General features: G+C 37.4%; 2 protein-coding genes across 2 annotated transcripts; both read left to right on the top strand.

Moving 5' to 3' along the window:
- The first annotated feature begins 2,608 nt into the window (after nucleotides 1-2,608).
- LOC145772332 (mitochondrial chaperone BCS1-like) lies at nucleotides 2,609-3,881 on the top strand. Its single transcript, XM_082584209.1, has one exon. It carries the CDS (start codon nucleotides 2,622-2,624, stop codon nucleotides 3,879-3,881), a length of 1,260 nt encoding a protein of 419 aa, XP_082440335.1. The 5' UTR covers nucleotides 2,609-2,621.
- Nucleotides 3,882-4,181: 300 nt separating this feature from the next.
- Nucleotides 4,182-12,186, top strand: LOC145772341 (uncharacterized). Its single transcript, XM_082584219.1, has 6 exons — nucleotides 4,182-4,457; nucleotides 4,681-4,822; nucleotides 5,164-5,285; nucleotides 9,488-9,644; nucleotides 10,113-10,264; nucleotides 11,292-12,186. The coding sequence occupies exons 1-6, from the start codon at nucleotides 4,236-4,238 to the stop codon at nucleotides 11,388-11,390; spliced, it is 894 nt and encodes a 297-aa protein (XP_082440345.1). The 5' UTR covers nucleotides 4,182-4,235; the 3' UTR covers nucleotides 11,391-12,186.
- Nucleotides 12,187-20,597: the final 8,411 nt, after the last annotated feature.

The raw sequence follows: 20,597 nt of genomic DNA, 5'->3' as shown, positions 1-20,597 counted from the left end.
ATATATTTGTATGTTTGATTTGATACTTTGAAAGTATCATTGAAGAATATCCTACTTCTTCAGTCAATAGCATATGAATAGTGTGAGAGAAAATTTGGGAATAATTTAGTTTCCTAAAAGAGGAAATAACTATAGCCTACCGTACTTGGTGATAAGGAAATAAAAAGTGACATTCAGGAAGGCCTAAGCACAACTACCAAAATCTCAAATCTAGTTGACATTTTGCATGTTAGGGGAGATGTGGGACCAATGAACCACTTTTTGCAGTTTAGCTTCCAACTCAAAAAGTTAAACTAACCCGACCCTGAAACTTGGCTGGAAAATCGATAACTACCTTACCTCACTACACTAAAAAGAACGGATGGTTTATAATATAAAATACCTCAAAATTGCATTTAAATTTTTTTTTAGAAAAGTGGTTCATAGGTCCCACACGTATGGGACCTATGTACCACTCATGTGGGACTTATAAACCACTTCTCAGAATTCGTGGGGTTCTTTAGGGTTTCTGAATTCATCTTGTCACCTATTCACTGCTACTATCCTGAGTATAGGCTATAGCGTAACCAACAAACTCTTTCGAAAAATGTAGTCTACCTGCTTTTCCAAACTTTAAAATAAACTTTAGATAAAAAATTTCACTTTTTTTCTTGAAAATTAACTTTTGAACACGAAAGACAAAACAGTGAACCAAATCTGACCAAAACGCAAATGGCAGCTAGAAATCAAATCTCGATTCCACCACTGCAATTTCTATCCACTCGGTGGCCAAATTACGCCATGGTTCATAGGTCCCACCCTGTTCCTAGGTCCCACATCTCCCCTACCAGTAGCAAAAGGTTTATATAAAATATAGTCAGACCGTGTTTATCAACTACAACTCAGAAAAGCAGCTTGCTTTTGCAATTTAACCTGCCATCTAACGCAAACAAGTCTGCTTTTTGAAGCACAATAATGATTTTTAATGCAAGGTTTTATTTTTATCTTAGTTTTGTTGAAGCAGCAGCTGCAACCACCCAATCTGGCAACCTTTGTTTGGTCACTTCTGGTCTGGCAGTACCCGTAAACTCAACTTTGTTTATTTGTTTGTTTGTTTATCTTTATCCTGCGTTGCGGGAAAGCGGACTTGAGCGCTATGCATCGGTGTACGCCTTCCGACATACACCTGACCCACGCTGCAGCCGACGGCAATGTCTGTTTCCGGTTGTGTACTCTACTTATGACTTAAATTTGGTACTACCCATTAGTGATGCAAGCCGCGCCGCGCCGCGTGCGCGGCCGCTTATGACTTTTTCGTCGCGTGCCGCGCCGCGTGGAAAGTTGAAATGAAAAAGCCGCGCCGCGCCGCTTGCCGTGTAAACTTTCAAGAAATTAAACTTTTGTAAACGTAAACTTTCAACTTTTCAAGAAAATCAGCTATGAAACTTCAAATTTAAATTGAAAACACTAATCCGTTTTTTTTCGGAAACCCTAAGCTGGAAAGCTCAAAGCTGTGCAAATGGCTTGCAGTTGACAGGGTTTTTGGGGCTGGCTTGTGAGGAAGTTGTACGAGTGTTTTTGGTTAATAGCCTAGCTGATAAGCTCAGTTACCAGGCTATAGGCCTAGCGCAACTACCGCATTAGTTACTGTAACAGTTAGCCTAGTGAGTTCAGGCTATAAGTTTTACTCTTGACATCTTGTCTGTCTGTGTTGTGTGTAGTTCATACAGCCACTGACATTAAAATTGCATTATTGCTTACAAAAACTGTTCAAAAGTCCTGATACTGGATCCAGGAACATTCTATTTGAAAAAGCATGATGTCTTAGAACTTAGATGCATTGCTGGTAAGAGAATATGATCTGGTTAGCCTACGGTAGTTATTATAGTGCACAACTGTACCGGTAGGTTACCGGTACCAGTTATATGCCCTGGGTGCTTTTTGCCACAATTGACTTTCTAAAAAATAACGCGTAAAACATTTTTTGAAAATTTTGTAATTTGCGGTGTGCGGTGCAGTGTCAAAGTTCCAGATAAATTGCGGTGTGCGGATAAGTGATTCAGTTGCGGTGCGGTGTGCGGATAAAAATTTTGGGTTCGCTGCATCTCTACTACCCATTACTCGAAATCGATCACTGGGTAGAGGCAATTATCGTAAAGTTTCTTGCCCAGAGAAACAACAGCAAGTGCGGGTGGCTGGAGTCGAACGTGCAGGCTCTCGACTGCGAGCTCAACGCGCTAACCACTCGGCCACTGCTGAACTTCTAGTTCTAGTCCTACTGTATGGTCTGCTGAAAGTTATGGTAACTTTTGGGCCGTTACACCGAACTGAAAAGTTTTTGCAGCAGATCAAACTTTTTTGAAACAGCGTAGGCTTGGCTTACACTGTTTCATTATTCGCAATGGTTGGCACTATACCAGATTTTATTCATTCCATGAAATAATCTATAGTTTCAGTGTCTGAGTTCTGAGCACGTTTTAGTCGTTGGACAAAACCGTTCTCAAATATTTTCGAAGCCTAGCTTATTGGAATGACTTAATCGCTGAATATTTACTAAAATATGCAATTTCTTTATTGGTTATCATAAAAATAACAAAAATTTGACTTGAATTTCAGAAATTAAGTTACCGGTATAACTAATCATGCCAATCCCTGAAGCATTATTACATCTTGGTGACAACCCCTACTTTGGGGCTGGATTTGGTTTATTTGCATTAGGTACTGCTGCGGCTGGCTTAAAGAAAGGCACAGTTTTTGCCTCGCATATTTTGCGTCGCTATATGATGACAACATTGGAAATACCTGTATCAGATCATAGTTATCAATGGGTGTTAGAGTGGATAGCTCGTCGTCCAGACATGAGTTGCCATTTAAGTGTCAAAACAGCATTTCATCAACTCCATAGTGGAAAAATTGCAACTGGATTCACATTTGCTCCTAGTCCTGGTTCTCATTACATTTGGTTTAAGCGATTTCCAATCAAAGTTGAGAGAATACGCGAGAAGCAAATGGTTGATGTGAATCGACATGTACCATATGAAACAGTAACGTTAACTACTTTGGGTAGAAATAAGCAAATATTTGAACAAATTTTAAATGAGTCTCGACACCATGCTTTACAGATGCAACAAGGGATGACGTTAATATTCAAACCTGTTGGAGCTGAGTGGAGACAGTTTGGTGATGCCCAGCGCAGGCGACCTTTGCAATCTGTAATCTTACATCCTGGCCAAACTGAACGTATCATGCAAGACATTAAACAATTTCTCAATTCTCAGCACTGGTACATTGATCGTGGAATACCTCATCGAAGAGGTTATCTGTTGTATGGCCCACCTGGGTGTGGGAAAACAAGTTTCATCACCGCTTTAGCAGGAGAACTTGAATACAGCATTTGCATTCTTAATATTGGTGACTGGTCACTGTCAGATGATCGTTTATTGCATTTTTTAGTTACTGCTCCTCCCCAAAGTATAATTTTGCTTGAAGACATTGATGCTGCTTTTATTGATCGAAACGCTGTCAAGCAGGACCCTAAATTTCAAGGGATGAACATGGTTTCCTTCAGCGGTTTGTTGAATGCTTTGGATGGAGTGGTTTCCTCAGAGGGAAGAATTGTTTTTATGACAACTAACTACATTGACAGATTAGATGCAGCACTATTACGACCTGGTAGAGTGGATATGAAGGAAAACATCACATATGTTGACAAGGAACAGTTAATACAAGCTTTTCAACATTTTTTTCCTGAAGAAAGTCACAACAATGCCAACCAGTTTGCAACAAATGTGACTGAAAATGTCAACACTGTTTCAATGGCACAAGTCCAAGCTCATTTAATGTTGTATCGTACGGATGCTGCAAAAGCTGTGCAAGCTGCCAAAGCTTTAAGCACTGTTTGATAAGCATGATAGGCTATTAAATCAACTTAGAAGTAAATTGTAAAAAAAGAATCAGTCATGAAATTGCAAGACAACAGTTTTGGGAATTATAATAAACAAATTGGTGTGAATTCTTTTATTTAAAATCTAATTTAAAATTTTTATCTACATGTTTGGATTATGTCTACTCTTAGATCTCCAGTATTCGTTGTCACTTTTATAAGTTTTATAAGCTTATCACTTTTCTGTCTTAATCTAGTGTCATTTTCGATTTTGCACTTTACAACAATTTGTGTGCTTGGTTTATTCTTTTGACTTTTGTTTCAAGGTTACCTGTTAATAATACAGTTTCGAAAGTTGTGTCTGTTTTAAGCCATGGATCTTGCTACCTCAAAACAACGATTTATGGAGCTTACCACTTCTGTAAAACCTGAAGTTTTGACGGATTTTTTTAAATGGATTCAAGAAGCCGAACAATTTAAATGCCAAGAATCAGCAGAAATCATACTGGAAAATATATCAGAGGAGATTCGAAGTCTTGTTCCATTTGAGGCTATTTTGCCAAGTGAAAACATTGCACCTCCATCAGTAGGCAAAGTAATTAGATTTTTTCATACTTAAAGAAAAGAAAATCATTTTTTGTCATTGGCTGCTCAATGTAACTACATTATTGAGCAATTTCTAAGCTAGTGAGTAGTGCATCTCCATAAGTTGACTGTAGTTATACATACTGTGCTGTTGCTTATTATTACATAGTTACATGATAAAAATTCTTCGTTCATTTCCTTAGTCTTTGTAAATTTCCAACATTTCATTTTAGAATGCTGATTGTGAAGATGAAATCACCGCACATGTTGACAGTTTCCTCTACCCTGATGACTACCTTGATGACATGGTTGAAGCTGGGAAGTTCAGCAGAAATTATTGTCTTGCCTGTGGATCAAGGAACACCAGACCTTTAAGTAGGAATCTACGACATTATTTACAGCTCAATGGAGATTGTTTGACAGCTAAACGACGTTTATTTCTTTGAGAAATTTGTTTCTATGCATTTAAATGCTTACAGTCTGATTTCGTGAGCATAGTTTAAGTTTAGTTCAGATGAAATGCATAATTACTTTTTAGATTTATTTCAGTCCTGCCACAACTATATCACTGTATTTTGATTTAAAACAAAAATAATACCACCCAATAGTTTACTTAGTTTTCATGGAAACTGCTCAATTATGCATGGTGTGATTCTTTTGCATGTGAACTGACCAGTTTATAGATTAGTTGTACCTTTTTATCACTTTTTTTTCAGCTTTTCTATCTCACTCCGCATCGAAACCAACGCTCAAACTTCTGTTCAAACACATTCTTCCTGACATAAGCAAGAAAACTCTGCTAGACGTTGGATCAAGGCTCGGTCCAGTCTTGTATGCGGTAAGTTTTCTCTTTTAACCCATGTTTTTATTTGAAGCATTGACTCCCAAGGGTAGTAGTAGTCGGAATGGCCCCTTTCGGTGAGTCCGATTCGGTGAGTTCAATCCCTTAACGGGAGATTTTTTATTTTTTATTATCGAGTACCGTAGCCTAATTATCATTGCCGTTTTAGGGTTAGGGGTTAGAGGTTAGGAACTCACCGAATAGTAGCAGACCCAGTAGTAGTAGTATTCCAGTTTTAATCCGATGATGTCCCCGTTACCGAGGGTGGCCGGATTCACCTCCAAATGCCGCAATTGCCTTCACACCCTGCCTCCACATCGATCTGTCTAACGCGTCCTCTCTTGTTAAGCCCACCTTGCTGCTTTCTTCCTCAACTTGCCTTTTCCACGTTTTCTTGGGTCTTCCTTGTTTTCTACGACCCTCTACTCGCAACTCCAGCGCTCTTCTCAAAACATCATCTTCATCCCTTCTCAAAACATGCCCATACCACCTTACTCCATTCGCTTTCGCCAACTTATCAACATTTTCATTCAACCCAAGCAAGTTCATTAGTTCTTCAGTATTTCTTTTGTCCATCAGCTTCACACCACACATTACTCTCACCATCGCTCTCTCAGTTCTTCTTAAAATCGCCAATTCGTTTTCCCGTAAGCACCATGTCTCACTTCCGTACAGCATTGCAGATCTCACACAACTAGTATAAATTCTTCCTTTCATTTTCAACGGAAATCTTCTACCACATAACAACTCTCGACACTCTCTGAGTTTCACCCAACCAAACCTTACTCTTGCAGTCACTGCCGCTTCACAACCACCACTTGCATTCAATCTATCTCCTAGATAGCAAAAGGCATTCACGGATTCAACTTCGTCATTCAGCTTTTCAACAGGACCAACCATTCCTTCTTCAATCTTCTTGCATCTTTCACATTCAAAACCATCTCCGGATCTGCATGTCACTCTCTTCATCTTTGCACATCTCCCATGCACCCACTTCCCAAATACTGTATATATACTAGGGTGGCCAAAAAAAATGGAAATTTTTTATTTTTGTTTGCACACCCTCTCATTTGAGGAGGATTCTTAAAAAAATGACACTGTGAAAATTTGAAGTGAATCCGACAAGAAGAAGTGCTCTCCCACCGACCTCAAAGTTTGCTTTCTTTGGCATAATTCGTCAAAATTCCTTGAATATGTGACGTAATTCTTTTTTGACTTATCTACATTGCAGTTGCAGCATTTTTGTGTAAACCATTGTTTTACTCTGAATTTATGATATAATAAGTGTTTCCACATGCAGAAAAACAGAAATAATACACAAAATAGATCACATTAACAAGCGTTTGGTATGAAATAAAATGCACTAAACTTTAGCTAAAACCGCATAAAAGTACGTTCACCAGCCACGATCGCAACGCTTCAGGTGACAACACATTGCCCAGAAATTGCAAAAGAAATGTTTGTAAAGAGTCAAGCCATTGGTTGACTTTATTGCACTTGTTGGAAGCAGCTTTCTGTGGTGCTTGACCACTTGCTAGAGGAGCTGGCGCTGTTGTTCATTTTTTGTATGGACTTCATTGAAGTCAGTAGCTAATTTGACTGCCCGCTCTGCACAATCATTGACGGCTTTGAGATGACGCCAAACTTTGCATGCTTCTTTATAATCATCACGATCACGCCATGTGTCAACAGAAGCAGTGACTCGAAAAGGTTAAGTGAACGCTGTGTTACAAACTGTGCCAAAGAGAGACGTTAAAACTTGACAATTTTGTTTGGGGCAACACGACGAACATCTTCGGGAAATGGGTCTTTCTTAAGAGCATTAACGATTGCCTTCTTTTCATCATCTGTGTTATTATCACTGAATAAAGGCAGTGCAGCAAGATCCTCACTGATGTACCACAAGCGCAACCTCAACTTTTTTCTGCCACTTGAGAAATTGCATTGTCAACCTCTTTATAATCCTCTGTGAGCTGTAACATTGCTAGGCCATTTGTAGGGGCAGATATTGATGGTGCTGCAAACCAAAAAGTGGCATAGATGGTAGTAGTTAATATTACTTCATCTACAACTGTACTGCATGCAAGTGGCAGTGTAATCTTATTGACCTTCATCTCGTAGTAGACGGCGAAGAACCACACCCCATACAGGCAGCTGGCATGGCCCTCAAGAGAGTCAACAAATGGACACCCACTCTCTAGTGTTGACTCCCTTGAGGGGCTATGTCAGCTGCCTGTATGGGGTGTGGTTCTACGAGATGAAGATCAATAAGGTTACACTGCCACTTGCTTGCAGTACAGTTCTTGTGAGTGAAAGCTAATATCGCTACCACTGCAAAGACTCACGTTGTTACCAAACTAAAACGCATCCATCAAGAGCATATAGGAGAATCAAAGCACAATGGGAGGCGAAATTCAGCTTCCCAGCTGACCTCAGAAGCTGACTTCACCCAGAGCTTAAGTGCATTATTTGATATTGCACATGCTAACTGGGAATGCCGCATAACAATACCAAAAGACTGCCAGTTTCTGATAGACCAAGGTGGTGCATGACAGATACTGATGACAACAGAGGACCCAATGCATCGCAAAGCAGCTGCAAAGTATAGAAAGCGCAAAGATGATGAACAGAGACGCAACAGAAATCGCATTGATCCAGTACCATCAAGTGATGCTGCTTTCTCATCTGAAAATAATTAGCAGATGATGAAGATTCTTCCAGTGACCCACTGTTTGCACCGTAAATCCAAATAACACCAAAACAAAAGAAAACCCAGTAGGAGCAGCCATTACCAAAACGCTGCATTATCGATAATCCACTGTTTAATGCAGCACTGAACAGAACTATAACATCAAGTCGTCAAGCAATGATGATCGTCACTCCTGCTCTTGCTGCAGCTGGAATTGATATATATAAATGAATTGACAATGTCACATTCCTCTGTCATGAATGCTCGAAACACCTCATGTGAAAGCCTGGCAGCTGCAGTGCTGCAAAAATTTAAACTAACAGCTACAGTTCCACTTGTTCATTTTCATGGTAAACATTTGACTAATGCCAATGGCACAAAGTCCGAATCTTTGGCCATTGTAGTTTCTGGTATGCATGTTGAGATACCGCTTGGCATTCCGAAGCTGCCTATTGGAACGGGATCACCAATGGGCCAAAAAGTAGTGGAATTCATACACGAGTTGGAGCAGAGCACTTAGCTGCACTTTGTTTTGACACGACATCAAGCAATACGGGAATCCACACTGGAGCTATCACTGTCATGCAGCAGGCATTTAATCGAAGGCTGCTATTTCTTGCATGCCATGATCTCAAAGTCGTCAATGATTGTGCAGAGCGGGCACTGGGCAGTCAAATTAGCTACTGACTTCAATGAAGTCCTTACGGAAAATGAACAACAGCGCCAGCTCCTCTATCAGGTGATCGAGCACCACAGAAAGCTGCTTCCAACAAGTGCAAGTAAAAGCCAACATGCCAACAGCTCCATTAAATAAAATCAATGGCTTGACTCTTTACAAACATTTCTTTTGCTTTTTCTGGGCAATGTGTTGTCACCTGAAGCGTTGCGATCGTGACTGGTGAACGTACTTTTATACGGTTTTCGCTAAAGTTCAGTGCATTTAATTTCATACCAAACGCTTGTTAATGTGATCTATTTTGTGCATTATTTATGTTTTTCTGCATGTGGAAACACTTATTATATCATAAATTCAGAGTAAAACAATGGTTAACACAAAAATGCTGCAACTGCAATGTAGATAAGTCAAAAAAGAATTACGTCACATATTCAAGGAATTTTGATGAATTATGCCAAAGAAAGCAAATTTAGAGGTCGGTGGGAGAGCACTTCCTCTTGTCGGATTCACTTCAAATTTTCACAGTGTCATTTTTTCATGAATCCTCCTCAAATGAGAGGGTGTGCAAACAAAAATAAAAAATTTCCATTTTTTTTGGCCACCCTAATATATACGTTAAAGAACTGCTGGCTTTGTTTTATATTGATTTTTAAAATATTAGAATGTGTGACTCAATTAGTCAATATCAAAACTTCAATAGGAACACAGCATTTGTTTTACCATGTCCTCTTACCCAGGCTTATGTCTGATTTCTTTGTCTGTACAGTGTTAGAAGTGTTTGCAAAGCTGGTCAATACAACAACTGCACTTTGAAAACCACTGTTTCTTTTTTAGGCTCATTTGTTCACATCGTGTCAAAAAATTATCGGAATCGAAATAAACACAGAACTTTGTAACATTCAAAGAAAAATATTGGACAAGTTTTTGATGACCGATAGAATATCGGTGATGAATGCAGATGTCCTTGAATGCGGGAACGTTCTTGCTTCTGGTAATGTTACTTTTCACACTTAACTAATCATCGCAATAAATTTCATGATTATAAAAACAAACTTCTGAAGCCAAAACCGGAAGAATATAGAATAGATCCTCAGTTCATACCAACCATTGTAACTACATATGAACTTTAGGCTTTTGGGTTTGTTGATGTAATTTACACTGTTTCATTTCGATATGTTTTTCAATTTGACAACGTTACCCCAGTTGATCGACCCAGTTAGAGAGAAATTGGTATGTGTTCAATAACGCTCAACCCTCTTGTATTCTTGTGTCTTGCCTGTCTTTGGTACAAAAAGGCAAACTCTTTCCCCGAACTATGTTGGTATGCCACCTTTTGCAGTTGTTCAACCCAGTTGTCTTTAAGCGTTCACATCAACTATGTAACCGTTTCAAGATTGTAGCTTAATGGTGTACCAACGTTGCAAAAACTCATTTTTTTCATCACTGCATTTTATCACAGCCGACATTATTATTATGAACAATGTGTTTGAATTTTTCGCCGACGAGAAGCAAGTGACGAAATTATGGGAATTTGTGATGAAGACTATAAAAGGACCGGAAAAACTTTTAGTAACTATTCCAAGCTTACACGAGTCTTTGGAACCGCTACAGGTAAGCTGGCACCAACAAAGCTGCGAAAGAAGTATTATGTAACAAGCAATTGTTTGTGTTAATGTAAAGATTATTTTCAGTTAGTTTTTTTTTTTTTGTATCCAGGCTTACACTTACACCTGGTGGTTGAAGATTTAGATTAAGTGGACGGGAAGGCAAGGAACCCAACCTTCGTGTCCACTTTCAGGCATGCCTTTAAGTGTCCTGCCAAAGACACAGCCGCATGCTCTTGAGCGGTGTCGAACCGGCGCCCTTTCGAACGTTGTTCCAGGGCTCTCACCACTCGGCTATGCAGCCGACTTTCAGTTAATAATGTCATAAGTTGAATGGCCCAAAAGCAATAATAGGAATCTTATGAAATTTAAACACACCTTGTTTGTTTACAATATCGATTTAAAATGTATATAATATAAATTTAACAAGTGGAGATATAAACGACCTGTTTCAGCCTGATACTGCGGTTCTCTGTTATTGTGGCAGTTTGTCACTAGCTTTAGGAACACAGTTCCCTGTGTGATAACGATTTGTATTGTATGGTTTATATCTCCACTTGTGAATAAACAACGATCACGCTGCTAAAAGCGGAATTCAATCTATTAAAAATGTTAATTTTCAAAACAATGTTACCACTCTTGAGGGCGTAAACAGCATGGCAGCAGAGAGGCAAACCTGACAAAGTCTCGTCAATTACTGATCTCCTATTTTTTTGCGTTACTTTCAATGCAAAAACTATAAATACTCTACCGCATGTTACACCAAAGAAATAAGTTAACGAGATGCCGAATTTCAGCAACAGGTGTTTCTATAAACTTTTTATAAATAGATCATATCATTGCGTATATTTCGTCGCACTCTTTCGATATAGTCTCTGAGAAGATTGCGTATATTTCCACCGGATTTCCACCACCCCAGAATGTCATTTGCACTAAAAAGCTACTAGAAGGCATTCAATCTGTAACTGTAGCCTACATATGTACCTATTGATTGCTCACCCAAAGCTGGTCTTTAGTCTGTGCTTCTATTACAGATGGCTCATTTAATCGATGGCTGGGCCGAAGAGATCACTTCGCATTATGACGTTGAAAATGAGGACTACGATGACGTACATTCGTACAAGTTGAGATGACGAAGCATGTACGATTACATGATAGTTTACTACGTGATAAAGTGACAATAAAACTTTGCAAAACATACCCCGAGAGCTGTCGACATTGTTTCACTTAGCAAAGCTTCAGTGAAAAATCTGCTTGGTCAACTCTATATTTTAGAAAGGGGCGACAAAATAAGACCCCGGAAAGATTTTGAGAATAATTCATTTGACTGTTTGAAACAATAAAAGAGTTGTAATTTTAATGCCAAAACTTCACACAGTACCGACAGCTCATACTTTTTGTTGAAGTTTAGCATGTGACCTTACCAATACATTGGGAGATAATAAAGAGGTCACGTTATATTTGAACAACCTCTTGAAAACTTCTTGCAATATATTTAACTGCAGCGCTTCCGTTTGGAGACGCTCTTGTATTATCAAAAGGAAGTACGAAAACTCCATTTCTTTGACCACTAATGTGGTTTCGCAATTCGAGTACAATTCAACTTTGTCTTCACGTTATGCAGTGCCAGGTAATGTAAGTGCCATAACAAAGAGTACTAAGCTACTTCATTGAGGCAGGTCTAGAACAAAATTGTGAAAATAAATAAGGGGAGACTGGAGTAAAGTGTGCAATGGGGTAAGATGAGCAACTCCTGTTTTTGGAAAAACTGGATGGCAGAAATACTTTTTCTTTGTCCTGAATATATTACCCATAATTCTATTTCAGTCAATATATTTGTTATGTCTAACTTAGTAAGAATAGCATTTATTTTTATTGCTACACAAAGTAAATCTAATTTGTTTTTTTGTTGTGGTAGGTATAATATGTAAGAATATTCAATAAAAAGTTTAGATGAGTTACACTGTAGTTTTGGAAATATTTTCATTTTTGTCAGAACATTTAAGATGGGGTAAAGTGTGCAATTGAAGTAAATACGTTGGAGCAGTTGCTCAACTTACCCTAAAAAAGATAGCCTGGTAAGCTACTTAATTTTTAACACTTTGCTCCTCAAGGGGAGGCCAGATTTGGCCCCCCCCTCATATTTCCTTTGATTATTTGAAGCACAGTAACGCCATGCACTTGGTTTTTCTTGACTTTTCCTAAAATTGCCAGGCGGATCTGATGATATTAAATTTGATGCTAAAAGTTGTGTAGTTTTCTTGTAAATTCAAGATTTTGGTGAATTTTTGCTATTTCTAGCTCACTTCCAGCAAAGCGTGAAATGGATTACATTGCGATAACAAGCCATAAGCTCATAATTGCTTCGTGCATCGATATGCGCGAGCAGAGAGAAACATCCTCTTGTTTTCCTTTGTTTGGTTTGACCTCAATAATACAAAGCGCGTTATTTCTTATGCCATAAAAGAAAAGCCAGTGATCACAAAGCTGTTAATTAGAAACAATAATAGCAAACGTTTTTTGCGTTATTAGCTCTACAAAGAAGAATAGCAATCCACGATCAAAATAGTAGGCTATGTAGGCCACAAACTATTCAAACCAGTTGTTTCAAGCAGATAATATTCATTGACAAATAAAAAACGTTACAATAAGAAATCTTCTCTTGGGTAAATGCACGAAAACCTGGTTTCGAAATAAACGTTCTATGGAAATGCTCTCAGTGACAAAACTTGCAATTGAGGAAATGTATCACCGCAAATGCTTTTGGGAGAGGCCGAAGAAATGGCGTTTTTGCAAACAGTAGTTGTGAGATACACTCAAAATTATGAGATAGGCTCCATTTACACGTAGCAGCTAACTCGATGGCTACATGTCCCTTCCCTGCTTTATGTTGCCTACTTGTTGTTATGTCCTGCATTTTTGTTTCACAGCGCACTGTGTGTTGTTCCAAAGAGCGCAAAATAAAGATGATAATGCCTCATCTACATCACTAAATATTTTGTAATGTAGAAGAGGCATAAAGCTAGGCGTCACATCAGATAAACAACAAATCAGCTTTTTTCATCATTGATTCAACATCTGAATACGTTGCGCCAATGTATAAGAGGTCGGCTATTGTGAAGACCCGCCATTTATAAACGATCCGATTATACCAAAAGTGGGACAAACTAGTGGATCAAAGAATGAATAAACAATGCTGAGAAAACTAAATCTAGGTGACGAACAATACCGATGTCTTCATTTATCTTGGAAAAATGCTGCCTAAACTTGTCAACAAAAAATACCGTAAATAACGGCAAGGACCCGAAAGCAGAATTTTCTCGACTTTAGCATGAATGTGGTCAGACATCTACAGTAATAATTCCACACATACAATAACGGGCACTCAACGGCTGTAAGATACATAATAATCAACCTGGTTCTGGGCCGTTTGTGTAACAGCTTAGGGGAAGACACTACTTGAAATGATGCACCACACAAATTATTTTCAATGAAGACTGAGTCTAAAAACCGATGTGGATTGTGCTGCACAATGACTTCAAGTTTCGGACAGAAAAGGCACAAAAATATCACGATAAAAATAAAGACCTTGTGGGAAATTTTCGAGAATCATAACACGATGCAAATACCATAAACGCGTAGTTTGCATGCTGCTCTAAGCTGGCCGGCAACCACAAAGGTAGACAATACAGGCAGTTTATAATTCGAACAACGCAATAAACATTATAAATACGTAAACCGACAATTTTCTTTTACAAACGTTTTACGTCTAATGGTAAATTTTCCCCCAACAATTTTTTGTGAAGCGCTTGCAAACCACGGTTTTGTAAAATAATTCATCATTATTATTTTTTACTTCTCGGATATTGTAAAACGTCATCAGCAAAATCACAAAAAAAAATTTTATTACTTCAATGTAGTAGGCCTAAGAATTTTTTATAGAATTGTAGCCACGTTGTTTCAACAAAGAAGCCATTTTTTGGCAATACAAAGTTATAGAAAATAATTTGCAATCCTGCAAATGTTTGGAAAGAATCTAGGAAGTCTTCTCACAATCTGGCACAAAATAATTATGTTTATTGTATCTCTGCAATATTTTTTACGACAAACTTTGAAGCTTCGTTATAATCATTTTTATCTTTGAAGTCAAAAGTTAATTTTTTTTTGGCCAGAAACATAATCGCTGCCTTGCTGATGTTGTCGCCTTTACGCGTATTTTTTGTGTTTCAAACAATGACGACCCAGTCAGCAATCCAGTCCTTTTACATTGATTCAACATTTGTAAACGTTAAATTTATGTAGCTTTGCTGACTGTGGGTATTTCACATTTCCTTTGTTTACGCATGTTGATCAATTCGCTGTTGCATTGTTTCGACGCTGGCGAACTAAAAATGTATTTTCAAATTGATTGACACAATCTTCAATAAAAAGTTTAGCTTCGAACTTAGCTTTGTTGAGGTAAATGCTGTATTGTTTGTGGATGTAATTTATGAGTCATGTTTATAAACACTCGTAAGCGAAATGAGTTATGATGTAGCCTGCATGATATTTGTGATGCGACTTGACACAAATCCACAATTTCAAAAGCACCTAATTTGAACTTAGAAATTTCAGATAATTTCAACAACTTGTTCAATTGTCTTCTCTCTACTAAAAATATTCATACTACAAACTCAATTGTAGACCTAAAATACACAAACGAAGATGTAAACAGCTATTCAAGCAGGCTAAGCTGTTACTTATGAGAAGTTTGGTTCCATAAAACTACAAGCTGGCCATGAGTTTGGGAATGCATTAGTTTAGGACAAAAATGTAAGACAACAAACGCAGTTTTTTTTTTCAAATTCGTGTAACAATATTACTCTGATTGTAACTATTTTAGAATCAGTGAGTAGCTTACAATAAGATTTGCTCGCAAGTCGTAAGTAAATCTTTATCAATGCAATGATTCGGCACACCGCACACACACTTCGTGCGTTCGCTCGAGCTCTTTGTTATTCAGAACTTTGCATGAAATCGGATTAGCACGGTAATTAAATAGCGGCAAGATAAATCAAAATTGTCGTTTTTGGGTACCTTTGCAAAAATTGAAATATCAAGTTTAACATTTAAAATTTTAAAATAATGACTTTTCAAACTTATAGACAAATGATTTTTTTTCACACCAGTGCAACTTCTGTTGAAATAGCACCAGCGGATAACACGTAACAGCTGATTGAATTTGATCCAAAAACGGCCCCCCCTTGAGCAGTTAACTTCCAAAAAAACGTTGAAAAGCAAAGGGTTAAACCGTTGAATAGGCTACTTATGTTTTGAGCAATGCATTGCAGTCATGAAAAAGACTGGCAGGGAAATGCTTCAAATTAATAGAGTTAAGCGTATACTCAACTTACCCCATAAACTTTTTGTTGGGGTAAGTTGAGTAATACGCATATAAATATTGATAGGCGTAGGCTGTATAAGATAATATTTATTTGCATCAGACAAAGCTGTCCAAAACAACGAAATAATACACAAACTGCAAATGCACAAATAACGAGATAATACACAAACTGCAAATGCACAAAATCTCACTAAATATGCTATCAACTGTTGCAAGTTTACAGACAATGGTACGGTAGGGTTACAGGCAAATTGTTCGTAAAATGAAATCTGTAATCAATTCTTCGTAAAGCATTTCATTTTCTTCGTATACATCAAATTTCAACTGCATGCACGAAAAAATGCTTTAGGAAGAATTGTTTTACAAAAAATTAATTTTATGAACAATTGTTTTACGAACAACTGTTTACGAAAAAAACGTCGGACAACCGTTACAAGTTAGAAGAACTGAAAGTATTCAGAACGATAAAAACAATCAGATGACATGGCAGCCATCAAAACTAGATTCAGTAGAATTCGTCTATAACGGCACCTCTAGGGGATTGCAAAAACTGTCGTTATAGCCGAATTGACGTTATAGACCAGTGGTTCTTAACCTTTTTTTCCCCAGCGCCCCTTTTCAGAGATTTCCATAGTCTGGCGCCCACCATAATATAAGGGCTGTAGCCTACTAATGACATTTTCTTCCAAGACTATAAGGCTAGCCTACAGCCAGTAGTAATTAGTTATTAGTTAGTAAGAAAAAACTAGTTTAAGCCGATGTTAGTTTTAATACTAAAAAATCAGCACAGATGTGCCTTAAGGCTCTTAACTTAAAAGTCTTAAGGCACATCTCTGCTGATTTTTTAGTAGTTAGTAAGAGTTACACTAATAACCATTATTGACTGACTATTATTATGACCAGTCCTTATGGTTTGCTTGCACTGCCTGCCCGCTGTCCCTGCCAAAAGCTGACCACAAAATGCCATTTACTTACTACAAGGAAAGGGAAACAATGCCCATTATCAACAACAAAGGCCATGCACAACACCATCCGACGTCCACGCTTGTCGGATGGTGTTGTGCATTGTGCTGTATAGGCCAACATAGAATGCTCTGAGAGAGAATCACTACTTCCCTTGTTAAACACAATCTCTATACTGTATATAGCTCCTCATCCTCGGTGGATTCTCGTACCCCCAGCAGAACTACTAAAGCAAATTTGCAGTGAGGAAAATATCGTTACACCTTCTGAATGTAGCGCCCCTTATAACGCCCCCTGAATATTTCCGCCCCTCTAAAAGTTAACAGCGCCCACTAGGGGGCGGTAGCGCCCAGGTTAAGAACCACTGTTATAGACGAACTACCGCAAACTATTCCAAAACTGCCTTTTGATTAAGAAAGAGGTGTATAATCCAGTCACGTTTACTGTGTAGGCTACCACCAAGCTGACAAAAGTCACGCAGAAAAATACAGTAAACAAAGACATTGTCTTCGTTTGTTTGGCATTTTGCTTCCGAGATCTCTTTCGACAACTGTACTGTGCATAGCCGTAGGAGAGTAAAACATTTTGGGGGGGCGAACAAAATTTGCCCAAATTTTCCAAATTTTGCCCAAATTGTGTCTTTGCGTATATATTTTCAAAAACATAAAATTACTCACAACCTCTGAGATAGTGCAGTCTAAGAACTCCATAATTATCAACTTGGCGGTGTACAAAAACACAGGCAGCAAAACGTTCAACTTAGCAAAACAAGGTTGAATTAACTTTAAACTAAATAAACCATCAAATTGAAATAATTTTCTTGTGGCACAAAAATATGTATACATATTAGGCCTACCTGGATTCAACAACAATTTAAACCGAGAATTCAACAATAACTGGACAACAGTGGCTAAATATCCAAGTCGTCAGATCATTTCAAAATCTCTAGCTCAATTGCAATAAAAAGCCAAACCAAAAGTAGCTGAATCTTTTCATTACAAAGATAGTGTAGTTCAAAAAATCAAGAGTCAAGATTCGTAAATTTGCATTGAAAAAATCTCAAATGACAACCTATTTACTTATCAAACTAATAACATTACTTAATCCATGCTACTTAAAACCTTACAACCAGAAAAGGATTCTACAGTTTATCATACTATGCACATCAAATTTTGCACCTTTGAACAAAACTAAGTTGCTATTAGTATGAATATTGATTTCATATTACAGTGAAGTTATAGCCAATGTTTTTTCATTAACATCATTACTGTACCAAGATATTCTAAGTTCATGATGAAGCAACTACTGAAATCGCAGGCACTGAACCAAAATAACTCATATAGGTAATAACTTCAAACTTAATCCTTGCCAGAAAATACAGACAACATCATCAATACTGTCTAGTGTCTACATTGCCTGATATCAACTGCATGAATTGGATGCCAAAGCAACATAACATTAACACTTGCCTATATGTTATTTTGATCATTGATTACTATAATATGTACTGTGTCATATATGGTAAATAGCTGAGCATATCAACCCTAGGACTGGCAAAGACAAACAGCAGTTAATACAAAAAATAATTTTTATGTATATCGTATAGAAAACATTTCAACTGTAGTGTAGCCCACAAGTTCAGTTCACAAAAACATGAAATCAAACACTGGAAAATTCACAGATACTAAAACGAAGCGTAACATTATCTACAAATTGCAACAATAGTTTCCAAAATTGAAGATGGCACAGTTTACATTCATAGGAAAATCTTAATGTATTTCATACAAAATATTGGGCTACACTATAACAAATATACAAAGTTTTTAAACTGGTAAGATGTTGAAAACTCATAGTTGCCTAAGATTGATTTTGCAGGTATATACTGAATGGAAGCTTAACATTCTGCCCAAATTGCAATACACCAAATACAAAAGTTCCAAAACTGATGACACTACATTTAACATTTAAAGAAAAAATGTTAATGTATTTCATACAAAATGCAACACTATAAACAAGTTTCTAAACTAAAAAGATTTTGAAAACTCATGGTAAGATTGATTTTCCCAATAACTGGACATTTTTGCCCAAATATTTTTACAAATAAATACAATAGTAGAATATAGAGAAAGAAGGAAAAAACCTCATAAGAATACCAGTAGGCTACCCAGCAAGGTTTCAAAATTCCACCAATGAAGAAATGTAGTGTATATCCTAGTGAACATCAGTAATAAGCTTACCGGTACCTCTGCTTGCTAATTGCATTTTCTTACATTTACATTTTGCAGATATGTACTGAATCAAAGCTTAACATTCTGCCCAAATTGCAATATACTGTACCAAATACAAAAGTTCCAAATTTGATGACACTACATTTAACATTTAAAGAAAAATGTTAATGTATTTCATACAAAATGCAACATTATAAACAAATTTCTAAACTAGAAAGATTTTGAAAACTCATGGTAAGATTGATTTTCCCAATAACTGGACATTTTTGCCCAAATATAATTTTAGAAATAACTACATTAGTAAGACATAAAGTAAAAAGCAAAAACCATTTAAGGTTATTAGTAGGTTATTAGTAGGCTACCTAGCAAGCTTACAAATCTCACCTGTGAAAAAATACAGCCTACGTACATGCTGGTGAATATCAGTACTAATAAGCTTAACTTTGCTTGCCAATTATGTTCTTTTGCACTTTACTTTTTGCAGGTGTTGAATTGAAACTTATCATTCTGCCCAAATTGCAATACGTATCACATGCAGCAATTTTCAAAATAGATGAAAATGCATTTTACATAATTGATTGGAAATATTAATGTATATATCTCATAAATTATAACAATTACGTAAACTTTCTAAACTGGAAAAATGTCAAAACATCACGATAAGATTGATTTGCCCAAATAAGTGCAGATTTTGCCCAAATTTGCGGCGTTTTTTTTTCAGCGGGGGAGCGACCGCCCCCCCTGCCCCCCCATCTCCTACGGCTATGGTACTGTGTAACACTGCGGCTTCTAGTTTATACAGTATGCACGTACAACTGTTGCTTTGAGTTGTTTAAAGGTCAGCTGCTGCTGTAGAGCTGCTTTTTACACGTGATAGTTTTTCACGCGAGAAAAAAGTTAATTCAGTTAATTAAAGTCCCTGCTGCGAACGACGTAGCAAAATAAAGAGAAGACATTTTGCAAGCAGCAGCGCTAACTGGATTAAAAGACTGACCGTTCGTGGTGAAGGTGATGGCTTAAAGTGACGTTATAAACGAACAAAAGACGTCTGGGGACCAATAGGCCTAAAGAGTGCTGTTACATGCGAATTGACGTTATAGGCGATGCTGTTGTAGCCGAACTACAATGTACGTAAAAGATAGGAATTCTGCCAGGACCGAGCAAAATGTGACGTAATAGGCGAATTGACGTTATAAACGAAGCCGTTATAGGCGAATTCTACTGTAATAGCATACATAGAATTATTATAATGAAGATGGTAATTTGATATACGATGGCAATCGGACCTCATCAAGGTGGCAACAATAGAGTTAGACGATACTTCGCATCTTCCAACAAAGGAAAAAACAAATTTCCGAAGTATAATGCATCAAATGTTATAACGTTGCACAAGACTTGATGTTCACGTACGCTATAGTATTTAGGCAAATTGTGTATAATTCTAAATGCATTATTGAAGGCAACACGCAGGCGATTAATGTCACGTTGATGATAATTTTCCCTCAGATGACATACATACATTGGAGTACAATATGAACGGAATAGAACATTTTTAATATCACTGGAGCATTTGTAAAATTTTGATTTTAATTTGTTGGCAGAACAGTAGATTGATCGCACTTGTCGATTTATATCCTTGTCGTCACACATTGCCGTGTCAAGAAAAACACCCAAATATATGACACTGTCAACGAATTTGATCTCACTTCCATTGAGCCGTACAATTGGATTCAAATTTAACTTTAAGTGATTGGTTTGGAAGTACA

This window comes from Aplidium turbinatum, chromosome 1 (assembly GCF_918807975.1).
Source record: "Aplidium turbinatum chromosome 1, kaAplTurb1.1, whole genome shotgun sequence".
Lineage (NCBI taxonomy): Eukaryota > Metazoa > Chordata > Ascidiacea > Aplousobranchia > Polyclinidae > Aplidium > Aplidium turbinatum.
The sequence above is the reverse complement of the archived record's forward strand: the minus strand, read 5'-3'. Positions and strand labels throughout refer to the sequence as shown.

Bases quoted from the DNA above. Each gene is read 5' to 3' on its own strand.
- LOC145772341 (XM_082584219.1), top strand. From the start codon at position 4,236: ATGGATCTTGCTACCTCAAAACAACGATTTATGGAGCTTACCACTTCT. The intron at 9,645-10,112 runs GTAATGTTACTT...ATTTTATCACAG, and splicing joins CGGGAACGTTCTTGCTTCTG to CCGACATTATTATTATGAAC. The intron at 10,265-11,291 runs GTAAGCTGGCAC...CTTCTATTACAG, and splicing joins AGTCTTTGGAACCGCTACAG to ATGGCTCATTTAATCGATGG.
- LOC145772332 (XM_082584209.1), top strand. From the start codon at position 2,622: ATGCCAATCCCTGAAGCATTATTACATCTTGGTGACAACCCCTACTTT.